We start from the raw sequence: 19353 nt of genomic DNA, 5'->3' as shown, positions 1-19353 counted from the left end.
CTATGGGATGATTTAAGCTGGAGTATAGGCATCTATTAAACTAGATTTTGAAAGTGCTTAACCAAAAGTAATCCCAGAGTGAGTAATAGATTGCTTTTGAAAATATAAAGCAATTAAAAAAGCGCTGTGAGAAAGCAGATACATGATGAATCACATTTTGTTTTTTAAACACTAATACAAAGGGGACTCCAGAAACAAGACATCATCAGTTTGATTAATATTTTTATTGTTGAAAAAATAACGAGTATCAGGTTCGTAGTTGTGGAGGGACTTCAACAGGAGTTCCTCTCTTTATGTACACTGATGAGATTTCCTGCTCAGGCTCATTTGTAAGACATTTTAAACCCAGTATATCAAAATTCAAACACTCCAATATCCACAATAAAGGAGTTAAAGAGATACATGTCCATTACAGGGTCAGTCCCTTTAACTTCCAATTACAGGTTCTATGTTTGAATGCTGGCAGTCCAACGACACCATGACAAATCATTCACACTGATCAGCTCCGACACCCCAATGACCTACTGACTGCATTTACACCTGAACGCTCCATCAGGCCTCATGAAGACACTTAAGTGGATCAAAAGTCGTCACCCAGAAGAAAAGAGTTGGAGGCAGCTCAGCCAATCAGAAACAGAGATTGTGTGCACTCGGATAATGCTGCATTTATGTCTAATGGGAAAATATGTATTTAAAAAATGCAGTTCACCTCAGCTTTGAAATGATGAATTCAAACCCTCTGATAAATGTAGAGAAAGATATGGTTCCTTCCTAAATGACATAAATGCAGCATTACCCACTACAGACACTCGTCTTCCATTACTCTGCCTTCACTCTTTTCACGCTGGACCCCATTAAGGAAGCATGGCTGTTTTTTCATTTCCACTGATTTGTCCAGTACTGCTGTCCATTTTTCAAAGCACCAGTTCTGAAGACTGATTTTCACTCTTCTTACCAGCTGCTGTTAAGTCTGATCACAGCACCCACTATTTACATTTCAAAATGATAAAAAGGACCTTCTTTGCCATTTTGAAGCCAATAAAAGGCAGAAAGTAAACACTAGTAAGCTTGCAATGCCCATGCACGATCATCAATACATGTATTATACTACTTGAATCCGTTGGAGTGAACTCACTCTAAGATCTGAAGAAAGTGTTTACTTCATGATTTAAGTGAAAATGTATTAAGTTACAGGAATCGTGCCAACAGAAAAGAGTGGATGAAATATAGTTGTATGGATTTTACAGAGAGCATGTGCTTTGAAATCTGCTGGAAGTAACGTACAGTATTTGTGGCCAATTATCTAAAACACGTCAAACCAGCTTCACGATTCTTTAATGGAGAGCGACTGGTTCGGCATTTTGTTCACAGGAGAGCGAAAAGTCACAAACTATTCCATCAGTCTGCGGTGCATGATAGACAAATACAAATAACAGGAATAAAGTCACTAACAACCTGGAGTTAAAAAAAAGAAAAGTTGTGGCAGTTGAGATGTAAACACAGTAAAGCATAGAGCATGAAGTCGGTCTAATCACTATCACTTTCCAGTATGGTTAATGTGCAACAATTTGACGCGGAGAAGGTGAGCAGTGTAACTCCGATATACATTCCAAACATCCACATTATGCAAGATGTTTGGTTTGTTTGGCTTCAAATGTTACAGGATAGCATGGGACATGTCTCAGGCAGATGTCACTAAATGTCTGTATGACCATATTCATATTTATGCATGTTTGAACAAATAGCATGTACTTTATCAAATGACTGTCCCCTAGTAACCTGAAGGCAGCCTGGACCGTGCCACTGAAATAATGAATGACCTTTACATGGTTTTATTATGACCAAATCAATCATATATGATTCAAAAATACAATACATTGATTTGTATTTTAATGATAAATTGACTCAATAAAATAGATTAAAACACAAATAAAAAATTGCCAAAAATTATATTTCTTTATTCCATATTTCAATTATAATCGTTTTTGTTCACCTTGTCGGCTTACCATATTCCACATTATACTTTCTTCTTGCTGTCATTTTTGCATTTGTATCACTGTACAAGGAATGAGGCAGAAGCAGGAGCTCTGATTGGTCAGATTCAGAACAACCAGCCAATCAGAGCTCCCCGTGCTGCTCAGTGAGTTTCAATAGTCGAAACATTAAATAAAAACTGCCAATAGAGAGTGAATATGATAGGCATTAAATGTAAAAAATAAACAATTACATTTTCATTCTAACGATTATCACATTTAAATACAGAATAAAGCAAAAATGATTCAAATGCAAATGTGTTTTACTGTTTTGTAAAATGTGTTTAATCATTTGATATCATTTGACATACACTGTAAAAGCCTTTAGTGGCACACTCCAGGCAGACTTTGCTTTTCTTTCTGATGATTAAGAGATTCAAACGTTTTTAAATCAGTCTAAATTTAAAAGGTCTTGGTAATTAATGATAAGTATAATAAACCTGCTTTGGTCCTTAGTTAATGTGCCCACCTACACTGAGATCAATGTTAGCTGATTTGGGATTCTCCTGCAGAAAATCAAACATTGCATCATCACTATAATTCAGTTTATCATTCAACTCATTCCATTAACAATGCCCAGTATACAAATGCATGATATGTTATTTGTTATGTAGCCATGACGACACAGCCTAAACACAGAGGAGATTCACAAAGCTGCCGGAATGATACAAATAAATCATATTCAACACAAAGAGGAGACATCAACAGAGAAAAAGGCAGTGATTAAAAGAAATCTCTATCTCCTGTAAACATCCTTTAAAAGATTTGATTACTTCAAACATCAATTTATTATAAAAGGAAAAAAAACCTTAGAGAAAATATGATATTCTAATAGTTTGCAGTCTCTTTTGGTATAGAATAAAATCATGATTCGAGTTCATTTACAAAATATCAGCATTTTCATTCTATTCACATATAACAAGCTACATAAACTGAAGAGACAAGTGATGGGTTAAAATCAAAGAGAGGCTGAGGGAAGGGGGGGGGGGGGGTGTCAAGTTTAAATCCAGCTCCATGTTAGTGTGGAGAACAGACAGGGCACAGCAACTGCTCACGAAGAGAAAACAATATATAGCAAATGATCCTAAAAACACCAGGATGGCTGTCTTAAGGAAATCAAACCGTTACAAGTCTGTCCTGTTAAAGTAGGGCTGGACTCTAGAGGTGTAACTGCAGCTCTAATGTGAGGATCTACATGTATTCAACATCTCACTTTCAGATCTTAAAGAGAGTGGTGCAGTGATGAGCGGCGCACAGTTAGCATCGCAATCGGCTTCCTCCACAAGACTAATGGGATTGTTCAAGAGGAATATCGGTAATTACAAGAAATAAACTCTGGGTTCCGGAGCATCATCTCCACATATTATCTCTACTTTCAGGATTTTCAAATACAATTTCCAACAGTAAAAAGCTAACCTCCTTAGCTAGCAGCTTTAGCTAGCGGCTAACGGTCAGCGTGATGACGTTTAGTTGTCTCATTTAGCCAGTTTTTAATGAGATGTAGAAGCTTTGAATATTTACCAGTGGGGTATTTACTGACATATTTGATGTCATAAAACAAAACGCAAAAAGTCTCTTCCGGTGGCGTTAACCACAGACCTTATTTCAGGCATCTAATCACAAACATGTTACAACAACTCTCCGAGACGAGGGATCCAGAAGCGGTAAAATGCTGACTCATTTCTGGGTTTTAAGGACTCATTCCTGCACCACTCCTTTGTAATTTAGTGGTGGATATTTCCAAACATGTTTGGACTCAAATCCAATCCCTCTGCCTTATATTCTCATTTTGAGTGTGTTTCATCATGAAGTAATTCAGATTGTAAACAAATCATGTCAATCTCAGGATAAAAAAAATAAAGGTTAAGGTTTATATATAGAAAATGGAAACAGCTGCTTATAATAATTTGTTCCACTTACTATTTATTTTCCAAAGCCTACAGTGTCCTTTAATTGAGGAAACACAATCTGCTGATGAAGACGATGAGATGTGGCTGAAAGCTCCAGAAACTGGAGATAAAATGTTTGTAATCAAACTAAGCTATGAGAAATGGAACTCACAATTGAATGAAAACATATTCTCAAGAAAATATAGAAAATATTGGTAGCAACTGAGGCAGCTTTGGGCTTCCATCAATTCACAGCTCAATGAATATCATCGGTGGAAATGGAACGTTTGCTAATCTTTAACATACCTGGCAGGATAGTAGTAAGAACTGTGATATGCATACAGAATATCTGCAGATTCAGAGGGTGCATTCGCCTAAAAAACTATATTATTCAACCCAACAAAATAAAAAAGCAACATAAATCAGTTCAACTGATATTAGTGTAAAAAGGACGTGCTGACTTCTCACAACCAGTACATTAAAATGACTGCCCATCTGCACCAGGCCAGAACCAAATCAAAGTCAAATAAAATGAACATGACATGAAAGCATTCGTTGGCTGTCTTCTCTCTTTAGCATTCTGTCCCTCTGCTGAGTCTGTCAGGCGGCTCGCATAAAGCAGCACGTTTCAAATATCTACAATCTTAAAATCCTCAGGGAAGTTTTATCACACTAGTATGTATCGTCATGACAACCAAGCACAGCATCATGTCTTTTCCAGTATAACATCTCTCTTTTGCCCTTAAACACAGAAAAACTATCCAGAACTTGGGAGGGAAGTAGTTCCTATTGTTGCCCAGTAATAACTCACATTATAACAACTCAATCATAGAAAAGCTCATGGGTAACGCCAGAGCAACGGAACTAAAGACCAACCAATGAGCAGTGTTATCTTCTGATATAGCTTTTCTTTAAACAAATGAGTACAACAATAGAAAGAGAGGGGGGGCACCAAGTAACTGCAATAAACACAGCACAGAGCTCAGGGTCTCAGAAGAGGTTGGGGGGGGGGGGGGGTTTGGCAGCTGAACATGTACAACGATTAAAACAGCCATGGTAAAAGCTAATAAGACGTGGAAGGTCATGAGAGGCAGGAACATGACTTGAGATCAGAGAAACATGGAGTACACAACACATCAAGCTGAACGAGCACACAGCATGAGGATCATCCTGCGGACACGGTCATAGTAGTAATATTAAGTATTTATTTCTTACAGTACATTTACCTGAGTTAGATACCTGTAGACAGTGTTTAAACAAAAACACAAAATGACGACCCGACTTAAACCTCAACGCCTCCAGACTTCCTGTTTTACGCGCTGCCCACACTTCAAGAGGCCATTAATGTGCCTTTTCTGTTGTTGGGTTCAATGGGTACCAACGGAAACACTTCTTTTCGTTGAATTATTTAACCTATATGAACCAAATCCAAGATGAGGATAAGAAAGTGGTCTAAAAGTTGGGTAGTTTTGTAGTTTGACTGCATATCCAACAGTACACCTCTCTGTAACCAAATACACACAATTGGCAATATTTGCTTCAGACTTTTCTAGTGAATTGCATAACAGTAAATCTAACTACTTTAAATAAATAAATGGAAAAATCATGTAAAATGGATATTGCCATTACACTGCTGCGTATTGATTTGCAGCACTGCAATAGGCTGATACAACCAGAGATATTTAAACGGAACAGCTATAACAGTATAAGCGGTGTAGAAAAATCTGACAAATTCTAATGATATATTATATATATATGTTTTGATATTATATATAAATATATACATATATATATATATATATATGTTTTGATATTATATATAAATATATACATATATATATATATATATATATATATATATTTGGCCATGATATAAAAATGCCCTATTGCTGCATTTCAAATAGACTAAAGTCACATTGAGTTGTGTGAGCATCTGTAAATCTTGCATCTGGAGACGTTGCGTTTAAGTTCCGGGTCGCAATGCCTTCATGGATTGATTAGTGCATGTAGTGCTGCTGATCACAGGGAACACACAACGGTCAGCTTCTACTGTCTCCACCTCGCTTACACACAAACACAGACACACAGAGACATACAGACACACACACACACAATTGACGAACCATCCCCGACGGTGAGATGATGACGATGATGTTTTTTATATTCACGTCTTTGATTCTCCATCTCTGTTTTTAATTGAGAAGTCAGGAGGGATGAGGTTCACAGGAGGTAAAGAGATCTGGGGAGGAGTGAGACCTCTACGCGGTGTCGCAGAGGATCTGCTCCAGCACCATCAGCAGGTGTCTGAGGCCGTAGCTGTAGCCGCGGTCGTGGCATTCGCTTGGGAACACGTGGGCGAAGTCGATCATCCTGACCTCCACCTCCGTGTCTCCGCCCGCCCCCTCTGTTGCCCCGCCTCCTCGTCCTTTTAGTTCCTCCTCCTCTCTCCTCCTCCCCCCCTCTCCGTCCTCGCCCTTCCCTTCCAGTTGTGATTTGTTTCCGTTTGCATTGGGCGCTGGTAGCGACTCACCTGTTCTTTTCCACGCAGAGTTATCTTCCTCACAAGGTGCAGAGTCCAAGCTCGCCTTCGTCTCCGCGCCATCCCCGTCTCCACTGTTGCCTAGGCAACCCTTGGCACAGTGTTGGTGGCGTCCTTTTCTGTGATTGGTGTAAATGGTTTCCAGGCTGTAGTCCCAGGGTGCCTGAATGTTGTTGTTGTTGTTGAACTCGGCCACTTCCTCTTCCTGCCTCGCCCCTTCCGGTCTGGCGTCCCCCTCCCCACGCTGATCGCTGTGACCTGCCGATGACAGCGTGGCGGTGTGCCCTGCAGTCGGGCTCATGGATGGCGTGCCGAGCAGGGAGGAAAGAGGGGACGAAGAGGAGGGGAGGCCCTCGTAGACGAACAGCAGGGAGCTGGCGTAGAAGGCCAGCTGCTGCTGAGACTCAAACCAGCAGAGGATTCGCTGCACTCTGCGGATACTCGCCGACACCGCATCCTTCCTCAGACTCACACCGTTATGGAAGAATTTAGCCAGACCTGGAAGAGAGGAGAGGAGACGAGAGGAGAGGAGACAGTTAGATATGGAGACTGAATTGCTGTTTTAAATTGAGGATTATTCCAAAAGACTCCTAATAAACTCCATAGTCAGTCGCATTAAGTTTAAATGTCTTATATTAGTTATATATAGTTACGGAAGCATTCCCCTAAAACTTGAAGGGTGTTTAAAGAAGCCACTCAAGCTAATCCACCCATCTTCAGAGTCTTCTCTCCCCTTTACTCAACAGCGGACTGTCCAGCACTGCTATACATTCCTGCAGTGTGGAGGAAGGCAGTGGCACTTGGGAGGAAGAGCACTCGGCAGTTCACCCATTTTTTGGAAGCTCTGTGTTTATTCATTTATATATCTGTTTATATAATAAAAAGTGTTATGTATTTTGGTTAAATAAAATCCCTATTTGCTCTCCTAGTCTTTGCGTACCCTGGTCCTTCACAGAAGCTATTTCCTTTTCCCAGGATCATTGTCATCGAGTGTGTTTGTAGTTTCAATACATATGTTTTCCATAAAGGCTGCTTTGCAGAACAAACAATACGTCCTGTCTGTGTAGAGTGCAGGGAGAAATGTAAACTCACATGGAAGGGAACATGAATGTTTTTAGTGCTAGTTAGTGCTAAAACATTCAATGCTATGTGCACATCAGCCTCTGGTGGACACAATGAGTATTACAACAACACACTCTTTCTGTAAATACATTTTCTCACCTGTTTTCACAAATGGCAAAAAATAGGGAACTTAGCTAACAAAGATCATCCTAGCAAAACCTTTTTTTTATGTGCCCTTCATTCATAAACACAGGAAACACAAATTAGATCAGACTTGGACATAATTTAATAGATTGTTGTCCCTTGCCCCCCCATGCCTCTGTACGTGAACCATACACACACGTACCATCTTTAATGGAGTCTTTCAGCAGCCCCCTCCCATAGTGCTGGTCGTAGGTGTCGAAGGTGTCACTGCACATCTTATACACCTGAAACAGAAGAGATGAATTGTGTTAGTAGTGTGTGCACTGCGTTGGTACTTAAAACACACAATGTGCTGTTGTCTCTTTGTGCGTACATACATGTGTCATACCTTGCTCACAACTGAACTAATATTCCTTTAGTTGTTTGACAGATAGTCACACAGCTTGTCTGGCTCAGATCAACCCTCATAAATCATCACATAATAAACAAGAGCAGTTCATACTGAAGGAAACAAACCATAACAAATAAAAGACATTCTGCTGCTGCCGGACGTCTGATCCTGTTATTGTGTCTCAAAAACTCACAACTAACCTCACTGTAAAACTCAGAGGTGATACCTTAACAATGTTAATAAACCACTGTTGACAGTACATTATAATACTGTACCTTCTGATGTTTATATAGATATTTTCATTCTTTCAATGTTTGGACATTATTACTCTTATGTTTATATAAACATATTTTCTTTTTTATGTTTTTATTAAAATAATATTTGTTTAACTTCCTATATTTATATGAATGTTTTTATTCTACTTTATCTGATCTTTTATTGGATATGTTACATTAACTTGTTATGGTTATATAAATATTTGTATTTATACATTTCATTTTATTTAATCGTTTATTGGACATTTTATGTCCATATACATATTTTTACTTTATTTAAATATTTGTATTACGCACTTTACTTTAACATTTAAAGTTTATATCAATATTTTATTTGTTATTTGATCCTTTATTAGATGTTTTACTACAAATTGTTATGTTTGTATACATATTTTATTTAATTGTATTTATTTCTCAAATTCAGCAAATGTCAAGAAAGTCAATCCCGCGGGATAAATAAAGTACTCCGATGATTCACATAGGGTGCGTTTCATTTCGGTTAAATGGATTCCTTGCGTCCCTCACTTGCGTCGTTTCCCTGCGTTTAGTCCCTCCCACCAGGGAAGCATGGAGAGACGCAAGGAAACCACGAGAAGCAGGGAAATGAGTTTTAAGAGCAATGGGACGTCCTTTCCTCCGGAACGTCACGTGAAGCGACGTCCGTTTGTGATGACGCTGCACAGCTGATCATCTGACAGCAGCCAGCTCTGTCCCTGTTATTTCCACACGCACCCCCGCCTCTGTTAGTACACATTTAATGACACAAACATTTGTATCATCTGTTGTAGACCCAAATAAATAAAATAAAAATAATAAGAACTCAAAAAAGATAAACGCCATTCTTAAAATGAATAAACGAAAAAAGCGATCATGAAAATGTTTCCAATAAATGAATAAAACATTTTTTGTCCACTTTGTTGTTCAGATATATCACATATTTGTAACTAAATGATACATTAATTGAAACAAAACACGGTGTAAACTGAGGAGTGACTCCCGTGAGGTTCATGTATTTTCTTCACTCCGCTGGGAAACTGCTCTCATGTCAAGAAGCATCAGATCAGTGCATGCACTGCAACGTCCAATCAGTGAGCGATACACAGTAAGGGGGCGGAGCGAGTGCCTGAGGATTTCATCGAAGGATGGTCTGGTGGATCTTCCATTATCGCTCCTCCATTATCGCTCCTCGCTCCTCAATCCTCCGGCACAAATAAGGCCATTGGGATGCTACTCAAGATGGCGCAGACAAATCAACTTCCGGTGAGACAGAGGACCGACGAGCGAGGAAATGAAAAATAAGAAGTGAAACGCACCCATAGCATCATGAACATGCTGACCAGGTTCTCTCTCAGTGATCAGACTCTGCCTCCCTCTGGTGTTCCTCAGCTGCCTCAAATCTCAGAGCAGAACCTGAGCCGCTCTGACTGCAGAGGGAAGCGGCTCTGACTGCAGAGCGAAGCGGCTCTGAGCAGAACGTCTCCAGCAGGGTGAGTTTTTTTCGCACGCTGGAACGCACGCTGGAACGCACGCTGGAACACACGCTGGAACACACGCTGGAACACACGCTGGAACACACGCTGGAACACACGCTGGAACACACGCTGGAACACACGCTGACTCCGGGACCCGAGCGGTCAAGTTTGTGTCTGGAATTTTTTGGTTCTCTGACGCTTTAACAGAAAAATGAGTCCTTAAACACAAAGCGGCTAGGGTGCAGCGTAGTGAGAGTCAGCTGGATCAGAACTCTGGCTCGCTTTCTGACGTTCAAATCCAAAGAATGAGGACTTTAAATCATGGAGCATGGAGCATGGAGCATGGAGATCATCTGAACTATCAGCTAAATATCACAAATTCATTTTCATGATCGAAAGCCAATAAGGACTTTCGGGCGGCACCAAAGTTGTTCTGGAAAACTGTCCGACACCTCAGGAGGGGGAAGCAGGGAACCATCCAAGCTGTGTACAGTAAGGATGGGACATTGTTGACCTCAACTGATGGAGTGTTAGGGCGTTGGAAGGAGCACTTTGAGGAACTCCTGAACCCGACAACTCCGTCCTCTATGTTAGAGGCAGAGCTGGAGTATGACGGGGGATCGACACCAATCTCCCGGGGGGAGGTCACTGAGGTCGTCAAACAACTTCACAGTGGCAAAGCCCCGGGGGTGGATGAGATCAGCCCAGAAATGCTGAAGGCTCTGTGTGTTGAGGGACTGTCATGGTTGACACGTCTCATCAACGTTGCGTGGAAGTCGGAAACAGTACAGAAGGAGTGGCAGACCGGGGTGGTGGTTCCCCTTTTTAAAAAGGGGGATCAGAGGGTGTGTGCCAATTACAGAGGCATCACACGACTCAGCCTCCCCGGGAAAGTTTACTCTAAGGTACTCGAAAGGAGGGTCAGGCCGATTGTCGAACCTCAGATTGAGGAGGAACAATGCGGATTCCGTCCTGGTCGTGGAACGACGGATCAGCTTTTTACTCTCGCAAGGATCCTGGAGGGGGCCTGGGAGTACGCTTATCCAGTCTACATGTGTTTTGTAGACTTGGAGAAGGCGTATGACCGGGTTCCCAGGGAGTCACTGTGGGAGGTGCTGCGGGAGTATGGGGTGAGGGGGTCTCTACTCAGGGCCATCCAATCTCTGTACTCCCAAAGCGAGAGCTGTGTCCGGCTCCTCGGCAGTAAGTCGGACCCATTTCAGGTGAGGGTTGGCCTCCGCCAGGGCTGCGCTTTGTCACCAACCCTGTTTGTAATATACATGGATCGGATTTCGAGGCGTAGTCGTGGGGGAGGGGGTCTGCAGTTCGGTGGACTAAGGATTGCACCACTGCTTTTTGCAGATGATGTGTTTCTAATGGCTTCATCGGTCTGCGACCTTCAGCACTCACTGGATCGGTTCGCAACCGAGTGTGAAGCGGCTGGGATGAGGATCAGCACCTCCAAATCTGAGGCCATGGTTCTCAGCAGGAAACCGATGGACTGTCCACTCCAAGTAGGGAATGAGTCCTTACCCCAAGTGAAGGAGTTCAAGTATCTCGGGGTCTTGTTTTCTCGAGTGAGGGAACAATGGAGCGTGAGATGGGTCGGACAATCGGAGCAGCGGGAGCGGTACTGCAGTCGCTTTACCGCACCGTTGTGACGAAAAGGGAGCTGAGCCAGAAGGCAAAGCTCTCTGTCTACCGCGCCATTATCTTTCCTACCCTCACCTATGGTCATGAAGGATGGGTCATGACCGAAAGAACGAGATCGCGGGTACAAGCGGCCAAGATAGGTTTTCTCTGCAGGGTGGCTGGTGTCTCCCTTAGGGATAAGGTGAGAAGTTCGGTCATCCGGGAGGGACTCTGAGTTGAACCGCTCCTCCTTCGCGTTGAAAGGAGCCAGTTGAGGTGGTTTGGGCACCTAGTTAGGATGCCACCTGGGCGCCTACCTAGGGAGGTGTTCCAGGCACATCCAGCTGGGGAGAGACCAAGGGGTAGACCTAGGACCAGGCAGAGGGATTATGTCTATTCGCTGGCCTGGGAGCGCTTTGGGATCCCCCAGTCGGAGCTGGTTGATGTGGCCAGGGAAAAGAAAGTTTGGGGCTCTCTGCTGGAACTGCTACCTCCGCGACCCGACCACGGATAAGCGGGAGAAGATGGATGGATGGATGAAAGTCAATAAACATTATTCCTATAATTATATATAATCAAATATAGGTTTTTACACTAAAATAATCGACCTATAGTACCCCGAAGAATCAAATGGATGATGACGTTTCACCAACGAGGCGTTTTGGGGAGGTTATTTCTGTGTTAGAGTTTTAGGGTGCATTCACACCTAATAGTCCGCTCTCTGTTGCGTACCAGACCACAGTTTGTTACATTGTTTCATTTTTCAGAAGGTTCGGTTTGCGTTCACACCAGGTTCACACGGGCAAAACTCAAACGGACTATAAACTTTAAACACAAGTCATGTGCTCGGAAATGCTGTTCAACCATTGGTCAGACATTAAGGGGGGAAAAACGCAAATCCCGGCAATTTCTAGCGGAGCCTCCGCCATGGAGCATCGGCACTTTCGGCAGGTTATTCTCATGCAGCTGTTAATCTGGAGATCAACAGACACTAGCGGCCCGCGCATATGATTATATAATCAGACAACGTCCGTTAAAAAACAGCGGAGAAGTAACGGGCAGAAATCCTCCTTTTTACGCAACGGTCCAGACACAGACATCAGACGGCGACACATATTCAGTTGCCAGTTACTTTGGCATTAGGGCAGGGATATCTAGATACTTTCCAAGGTTTGACATAATGAATTGTGCTACTTTTAAAGCAAGCAACGATGTTTTCAAATCTGTAATCAAAAAGCTCCTCAAAAACGCTATCGAATCACTTCCTGCCGTTGCTACGTTAGTGCAAACAGTAACAACGGACTATTTTTCTTAGCGGATGCGTGCCAATTTAAATCAATACATAAAATAATCATTTTCTAAATCCACAAAAGCATTTCAATTAATATTGGGAGTCATGTCGTTAGTTTGTTGAGAATGTGGCCATGTAATAAGCGGGATAATGTGCAGCGGCGCGGTCATTATGGGGAAAATAACACCGACAGGCTGATCAGGAGCCCAACGTGAAGGGGAGGGATCTAGATCGGCATGTTCTTGTTCATGAGAGACGTTCTGCAGTAAGGAGGGGCGTTTCACCGATGAGAGGTGTTCTTACGTTTATGTAGCTGACGGAGAATTTTTACTTTACACGACACTGTTCAACAATTAATTCTGCTTTACTCTTTAACTAAACAACCGCGGATGTCTTGAAAGACTCTTTCGCTAAAGATTTTTGAAGATATCCGCGTTCTTGTGACACGTAAATACTGCGCTTCCTTTGTTTTGGTGCGGACTGCGTTCACACCAGCAATTAACCGCTCCAGAGTTCGCAAGCAAGCGCTCGGAGACCACCTATTTTAGCGGACCAGAGTCCGGTTGTTTAGTTCACTTAAGAGGTCTCGGACTGTGTTCACACCGACCGAAATGAACCGCACCAAGCGGCTAAACGCACCAGGGTTCGATTCAACCGGACTATACAAGACAGGTGTGAACGCACCCTTACTCGCTACAGGGTGTACTGTAAGGGTTTTGACTCTGCACACCGTTTACATGCAGAAAAACCTTCATAACACACAAGGGGACGGGTAATAACCGGAAAAGCATGACATGGGACCTTTAAGCCTGTGCTCAATGAATTTAAAAAACAACAACATAAGAGCAAATTATCTATGTTTGAAAATGTACTTGTACATACTGTTTGTTAATAATTATTGTGTCTGTACATATATGTATTTGTACATATATTTATTTCAATGTATTATTTCAACTCTAAAATGTTATTTTTAGTTTTTTATTCAATTTTAACGACATGTTTTTGTTTTTTGGGTGGGGGATATAGAAACAAATGGACAAAACACACAGTTCTGTATTATGCACTGAATGGACTATCAAGCTGTTATGTTGTTGAGGGAAAAGGAACAAATAATAATATATAAATAAGTCTAACTATTATTTAATAAAACGTAATCCAGGATTAACAATGACATCCTCAAACTATGTTGAAATAAGAGAATTAGCAAATGACAAAGATCATTTGCCTGCCGACAGCCTGCCTGTGACACCATCGGCGTCGCGAGACCCTTTTCACGGGGGCACGTGCCCCCCTGTAGATCTGAGGTGCCCCGGTATGCCTGGGTCACTGATTTTTTAATTAATTTATGAATTTATTCAGGGTTCGAAATGGCGACACGCCCGCACGCCCGGGTCTAGTAACTTTCCTATCGGACTAGTAACTCTATGCACTTGCCTGCCCGTGTGTCTGGTAACTTTATAACCCCTTTGCACGGAGCGTCTTTTACAAGCATTGTGGCCGTCAATGCGAGCTCAATTTTGCTACTGTAAACCTCTCTTGCACAGCATAAGACTAGTCCTATTCAGCACACGCTGCTTTCATTTGTTTATTCGAATGTTTTTTGTCCCTTCTGATAACCCGTAGTGTTGATGCGTGTTTTGCCTTGGTAGTTCAGGATACCATGAAATAAAGCTTGCGGTCAATCTGGTAAGCAACGTAATTTTACGATGAACATAATCTTAGTTTTAGAAGTGAAGGTCACACAGGAGTAGGCTATATATTTTTTATGAGTTTGCCTGGAAGCTAATCGTATAGGCTACACTGTTAAATGTTATGTGATTTGTATAAATAGCACTTTTTAATAATTTATAAAACATAATAGACTAGGCTAAATGGATGGAGATGTGAATAGCAGTGACATGCGCTGAGGTTCGTGGCTGGTGAGGCACTGATAGTTTCAGTGTCAGATTTAGAAATATATAAACCCAAGTATCTTAAATCACGAAATCTATTATTGAGGTGAAACATTTTCAAAGAAATGTGGCTTTGAACGTGAGTAGTCGATGGAGTTATCCTAACCGTCTTTTGAAACATACCTTTTAGCTCCGGCGTTGGTTTCCCATTATTTATCACTTCACGATTTGATTGATTTGATAGTATTCTGTATTTTAGTATTTAGTATCTTGTAAATGGACATCAGAAAGTTATTTGCTCGGAGCAGGGATAAAGCAGCAAGGAGAAATGAGAGAGGTAAGCTAGGTAACAAGGCAACCCAAACCACTTTTAGGTAACAACCCACAAGTTGAGTTCACCACTGGTCACTAGCCTAACAGTTACATATCTGTCCAGACAAAGAGGAGCAGCAGAGTGTCGGAGGAGGTGAAGGAGAGAGGGATGTTGATGAGCACGAGCAGAGGTGATATGGCTATTAATTTAATATTAATTAGGAATAACTGCAAACAGGTTATACACAAGTAACCTTACATCTGCATATGTAAAAATGTAGATAATGAAAATGCAGACATTAGACTGTAATATGTTCATGTTGTTTCAAGACTCAGTGCAGCAGAGTGCAGAGGAGGAGAGGAGGAGATTGAAGGGACACAGGAAGGGATGACACTGAGAGATGACACTGACAGGTGAGAGTGAGACTCAGCTGACAATGTAGTTAGCTACTGTAAATGTCCCTACTTATAGATGTGATGAATGTTATTTGAACTTTTAATGGTTATCTGAGGTAACTATTGAGCATATTATTTTTTTGTACGTTGCACCAGACAGGAGAGTCAGAGGGCAGAAGAGATTGAGCTGGTTGAGGCAGGGGAAAGGCAGAGAGAGAAGGAAGGACAACAAGAGACAGACAGGCCGGAGAGATCACACCCCAGAGATGAGACTGAGAAAACAGTTGCCACAGTGGCAGAGAACATTAGACTGGGGGCAAGAGAAAAAAGCAGTGTCCACAATCTTGAGGGACATACAAGTGATCTTGGGGGAAAGGAGTCTGGCCCAAACCAAGTTAAGTTGTCAAAATATCCCCAGCACAACTTTGGTGCAAAGAATCGATCATTTAACGCCAACTGGTTTGAAAGCTTTACATGGCTGGAATATTCCAAGGCTAAAGATGCAGCGTTTTGTTTTCCCTGTAGAATATTTGGGAAACATTTGAAGAATGACACCTTTGTAAACACTGGCTTTCAAAATTGGAAAAAAGCTCTGGATGTCTATAGAGAGCATGAGAAATCACCAGCACATAAGGCAAGCATGCAGTCTTGGTGTAGTTATAAAGCCAGTGAGGCTCATGGCAGTGTTGTCGACCATTTGGATTCTGCCAGTGAGCATGAAATAAAAGAGAGACGGGAGTACCTCAGCCGGGTTGTAGCTGTTACCAAGTTTTTGGGAAAACAAAATATCCCATTCCGTGGCCATGATGAGGGCATGTCCAGCGACAACCAGGGGAACTTTCTGGAATGCATGAACCTCTTGAAAGAGTTCGACCCTTTCCTTCAGACATATTCAGCACCATCACACACTACATACTTGTCACCTTCATCACAAAATGAAGTAATTCAGTGCTGTGCCCAGGAGATAACAAAAGCTATCAGTAAAGACATTAAGGAGGCTGGAATGTTTTCAGTGATGGCTGACGAAGCAAGAGATGGCAGCACTGAGCAGCTAGCTGTGTGTGTCCGATATGTTGATGGGGGGAGTGTGCAAGAACATTTACTAGCTATGGTAGATTTGAAGGGTTTTGACGCGGAGTCCATTACAACTGCCATTGAACAACAGCTAAGGTTGAATGGCATGGACCATGTGAAGGTGGTTGCACAGGCTTATGATGGCGCCTCAGTCATGAGTGGGGCTGTTGGAGGGGTCCAAGCAAAGTTCCGAGAGAACCATCCCATGGCCATTTATGTGCACTGCTATGCACATCAATTGAATTTAGTGCTCTGTTCCACATGTCTGGCCATACCAGAGGCCAGGAAGTTATTTGACCTCCTGCAGAATGTCTATACATTCTTTTCTGGCTCCCTTGTGAACCATGACAAGTTTAAGGAGACTCAGAAACAGCTTGGCTTACAAGCTTCTGAGCTTGTACAGCTGTCCAAGACCCGATGGTCTTGCCAGCTGAGGTCTATCAACGCTATGATAGAGAATTTCCCAGCAGTTCTCACGTGCCTGTCCAATATCAGCAACCCTACGGCTGTGGGTCTGCATGCCAACCTTGCAAGGTTCTCCACAGTTTATCTATTGATGATGTTCAAGACTTTTTTATCTGTGACAGAAAGTCTACACAAATACCTACAAAGTGAAACTGTGGACCTGGCAAAAGCTGAGGAGTTCAAATGCGCTGTGTGCGCCACTCTACAAGAAATGCGCACTGATGACAAAGTAGCTGAGGTTTATGACCGCGCAAAGGCCTTGTGCGAAACACACCAAATCCCTGAGTCATGTGCTGTACCAAGACAAAGGCAGAAGCAGAGACGCATGGAGGAGTATGTAGTCGAGTCTAGTTGTGGGGCAGCGAGTGACCTAGGGAATGCCGAGAAGTTGAGAACCGCAGTGTATCTACCTTGCCTTGACAGGATGGTTGCTGAGATGGAGCAGCGTTTTTCATCTCTCAACAGCACAGTTCTAAAAGGTGTTCAGGCCTGTAATCCAGGATCTAGCAACTTTCTCTGTGAGGAGGACCTCAGAGGTCTGGCAGATCATTATAATGTGGATCTAAAGCAAGAGGAAGTGCTGGTGGCTAAAAACTATCTGGCCAGAAAGCAGGAAAGCCTTCCAATCACTGACATGCAATGTCTTTTCAGTTTGCTGGATCATGTCATGTTCCCAACATTGACACAGGTCATTCAGATATCTCTGACCATTCCAGTGTCCAGCTGCACTTGTGAACGTACATTCAGCGTGCTGAGACGCCTCCACACGTGGTTAAGAAGCACAATGGGGCAAGACAGACTCCACCATCTTGCCATCATGTCTGTTGAGAGAGGAGCACTCTCCAAGTTAAGCCACTGTCAATTGATTGATAGCTTTGCAAAACTGAAACCGAGACGTTACAGTTTACTTTTAAAAAAATGAACATAGACCTCTCCCATCTCTCTGACCATGTACACACCTCATAGGATAGTCACCATCACACCATCATAGGATGGGGGGTTCTCTTTCAGTTTTCAGTTTTCAAGTCCATGTTTGCTGACAGATATTTCATGAAGATTCATTGTGCCTCTTTTGCCTTCATCAGTTAGTGATTTAGAGATACTGTATACAGTTAAGTTCACAAGTAGGCCAATTCAATTCAGTTTGGTTCAGGTAGGCTAGATATTTAATGATGCAGAAAATAACAATCTGATTGTACTATTTATTTATGACACTTTATTATAATAAATAAGTGCAAAAAAATGTTTGCTCGCGTGCTTGCATTAATTATCTGTGCCCATGCTTTTTTCAAAGAAATAACTGCAAAACATTTTTTTTTTCTGTGCCCCTGTTGTGCCCCTGTATAGTATTGGGTCAGCTGACGCCCCTGTGTGACACTACAGCCACACTACAGGAGTCTCTGCTGTCAGAGCAGCTTCAGTTATTCAGAGCAGGAAGAAGGACTCGTAATCACCTGTTTCAATCTCTCTCCTCCCACTTTATCATGTTTCCACCAGGAAGATCATTAGCACCAATTAGTCTCCTCTATGTAAACAAACACAATGCAGAGATTAGTAAGGGAATGTTCCCAGTGCCAGTACCCTCCCTGTCCTGAGGTACGTCAATATCACTTATTTTCCTTTTTTTTTAAACCATCAGATTAGAATGCTATGAATGCATGTTAATAACAATACAAAGTGATGGAGACAGCCTCGCTGGGTACTATTGAAAACTCTCAGATTAAAGTTATATAGTTACAAGAAAAACACTTTGATATGTTCTGAAGGGAAAAACTGAGATTTTCTGAGAATAAATTACAAAATGTACAAGAAGATTGTAATTGTTCCTCATACTAAACATTTTTCTTCTTAATACTAAAAGTGTTCTTCTTTATACTGCAAGTGTTTCTGGAGTTTTGACCTCTTCATGCAGAAGTGTCTCAGCAGATTTGTCAGCCTATTAAATGAAAATAAATATAAAGTCCTAAAGGTTAAGACGAGTCTTCATCCAACAGAGAATAAGTGATGCTGCAATGCACCACCAGTTACACCGCTCTGATAAACCTCTTTAAGACGTGTTGAAATCAGCCAACATCAACTACTGTGTATAGACAACATGTCACTCTAAATGGTAATATGGAGTAGTGCAATATCAAAATCACACTGTTAAGAATTCTACCCAACACAAACATTTTGGTAAAGGCGAAGATATCAGAAAAAAAATCATTCCAAGTGTTATTATATCTTACATTGATAGTAATGTTTTAAAAATGATCATTCCCTCTTATTTTTACTAATTATATCTTAATTGTAATATCAGTCAAAATGATCGCAAGTCGTTTTCTACACCGTGCAGCCCCAGAGCATATCAGAGCATTTAAAGCTGTAACAACTCATGTGTTTAATGAATTACACAATTGTGTTTTGCTGGATTTGATGGGTTTCACTTTTAATTTGTAGGAACAAGACTGTTACAGTTCCAGCTACAGAACTTAGTGGAAGTGAGC

The 19353-nt window shown here is 41.8% G+C and overlaps 1 protein-coding gene across 1 annotated transcript in view; it reads right to left on the bottom strand.

Moving 5' to 3' along the window:
* Positions 1–2294: 2294 nt before the first annotated feature.
* The window catches only part of ipmkb (inositol polyphosphate multikinase b), a 30495-nt gene continuing 13436 nt past the window's right edge, over positions 2295–19353 (bottom strand). The window contains exons 5-6 of the mRNA XM_079658580.1: positions 7870–7951; positions 2295–6959 (exon numbers count right to left, since the gene is read on the bottom strand). Of these exons, the coding sequence (XP_079514706.1) occupies positions 6181–6959; positions 7870–7951 (861 nt within the window). The 3' untranslated portion in view covers positions 2295–6180. The remainder of the gene's footprint in view (positions 6960–7869; positions 7952–19353) is intronic.

The sequence above is a fragment of the Notothenia rossii genome (genome assembly GCF_949606895.1).
Source record: "Notothenia rossii genome assembly, chromosome: 11".
NCBI classification, from domain to species: Eukaryota; Metazoa; Chordata; class Actinopteri; order Perciformes; family Nototheniidae; genus Notothenia; species Notothenia rossii.
The sequence above is the reverse complement of the archived record's forward strand: the minus strand, read 5'-3'. Positions and strand labels throughout refer to the sequence as shown.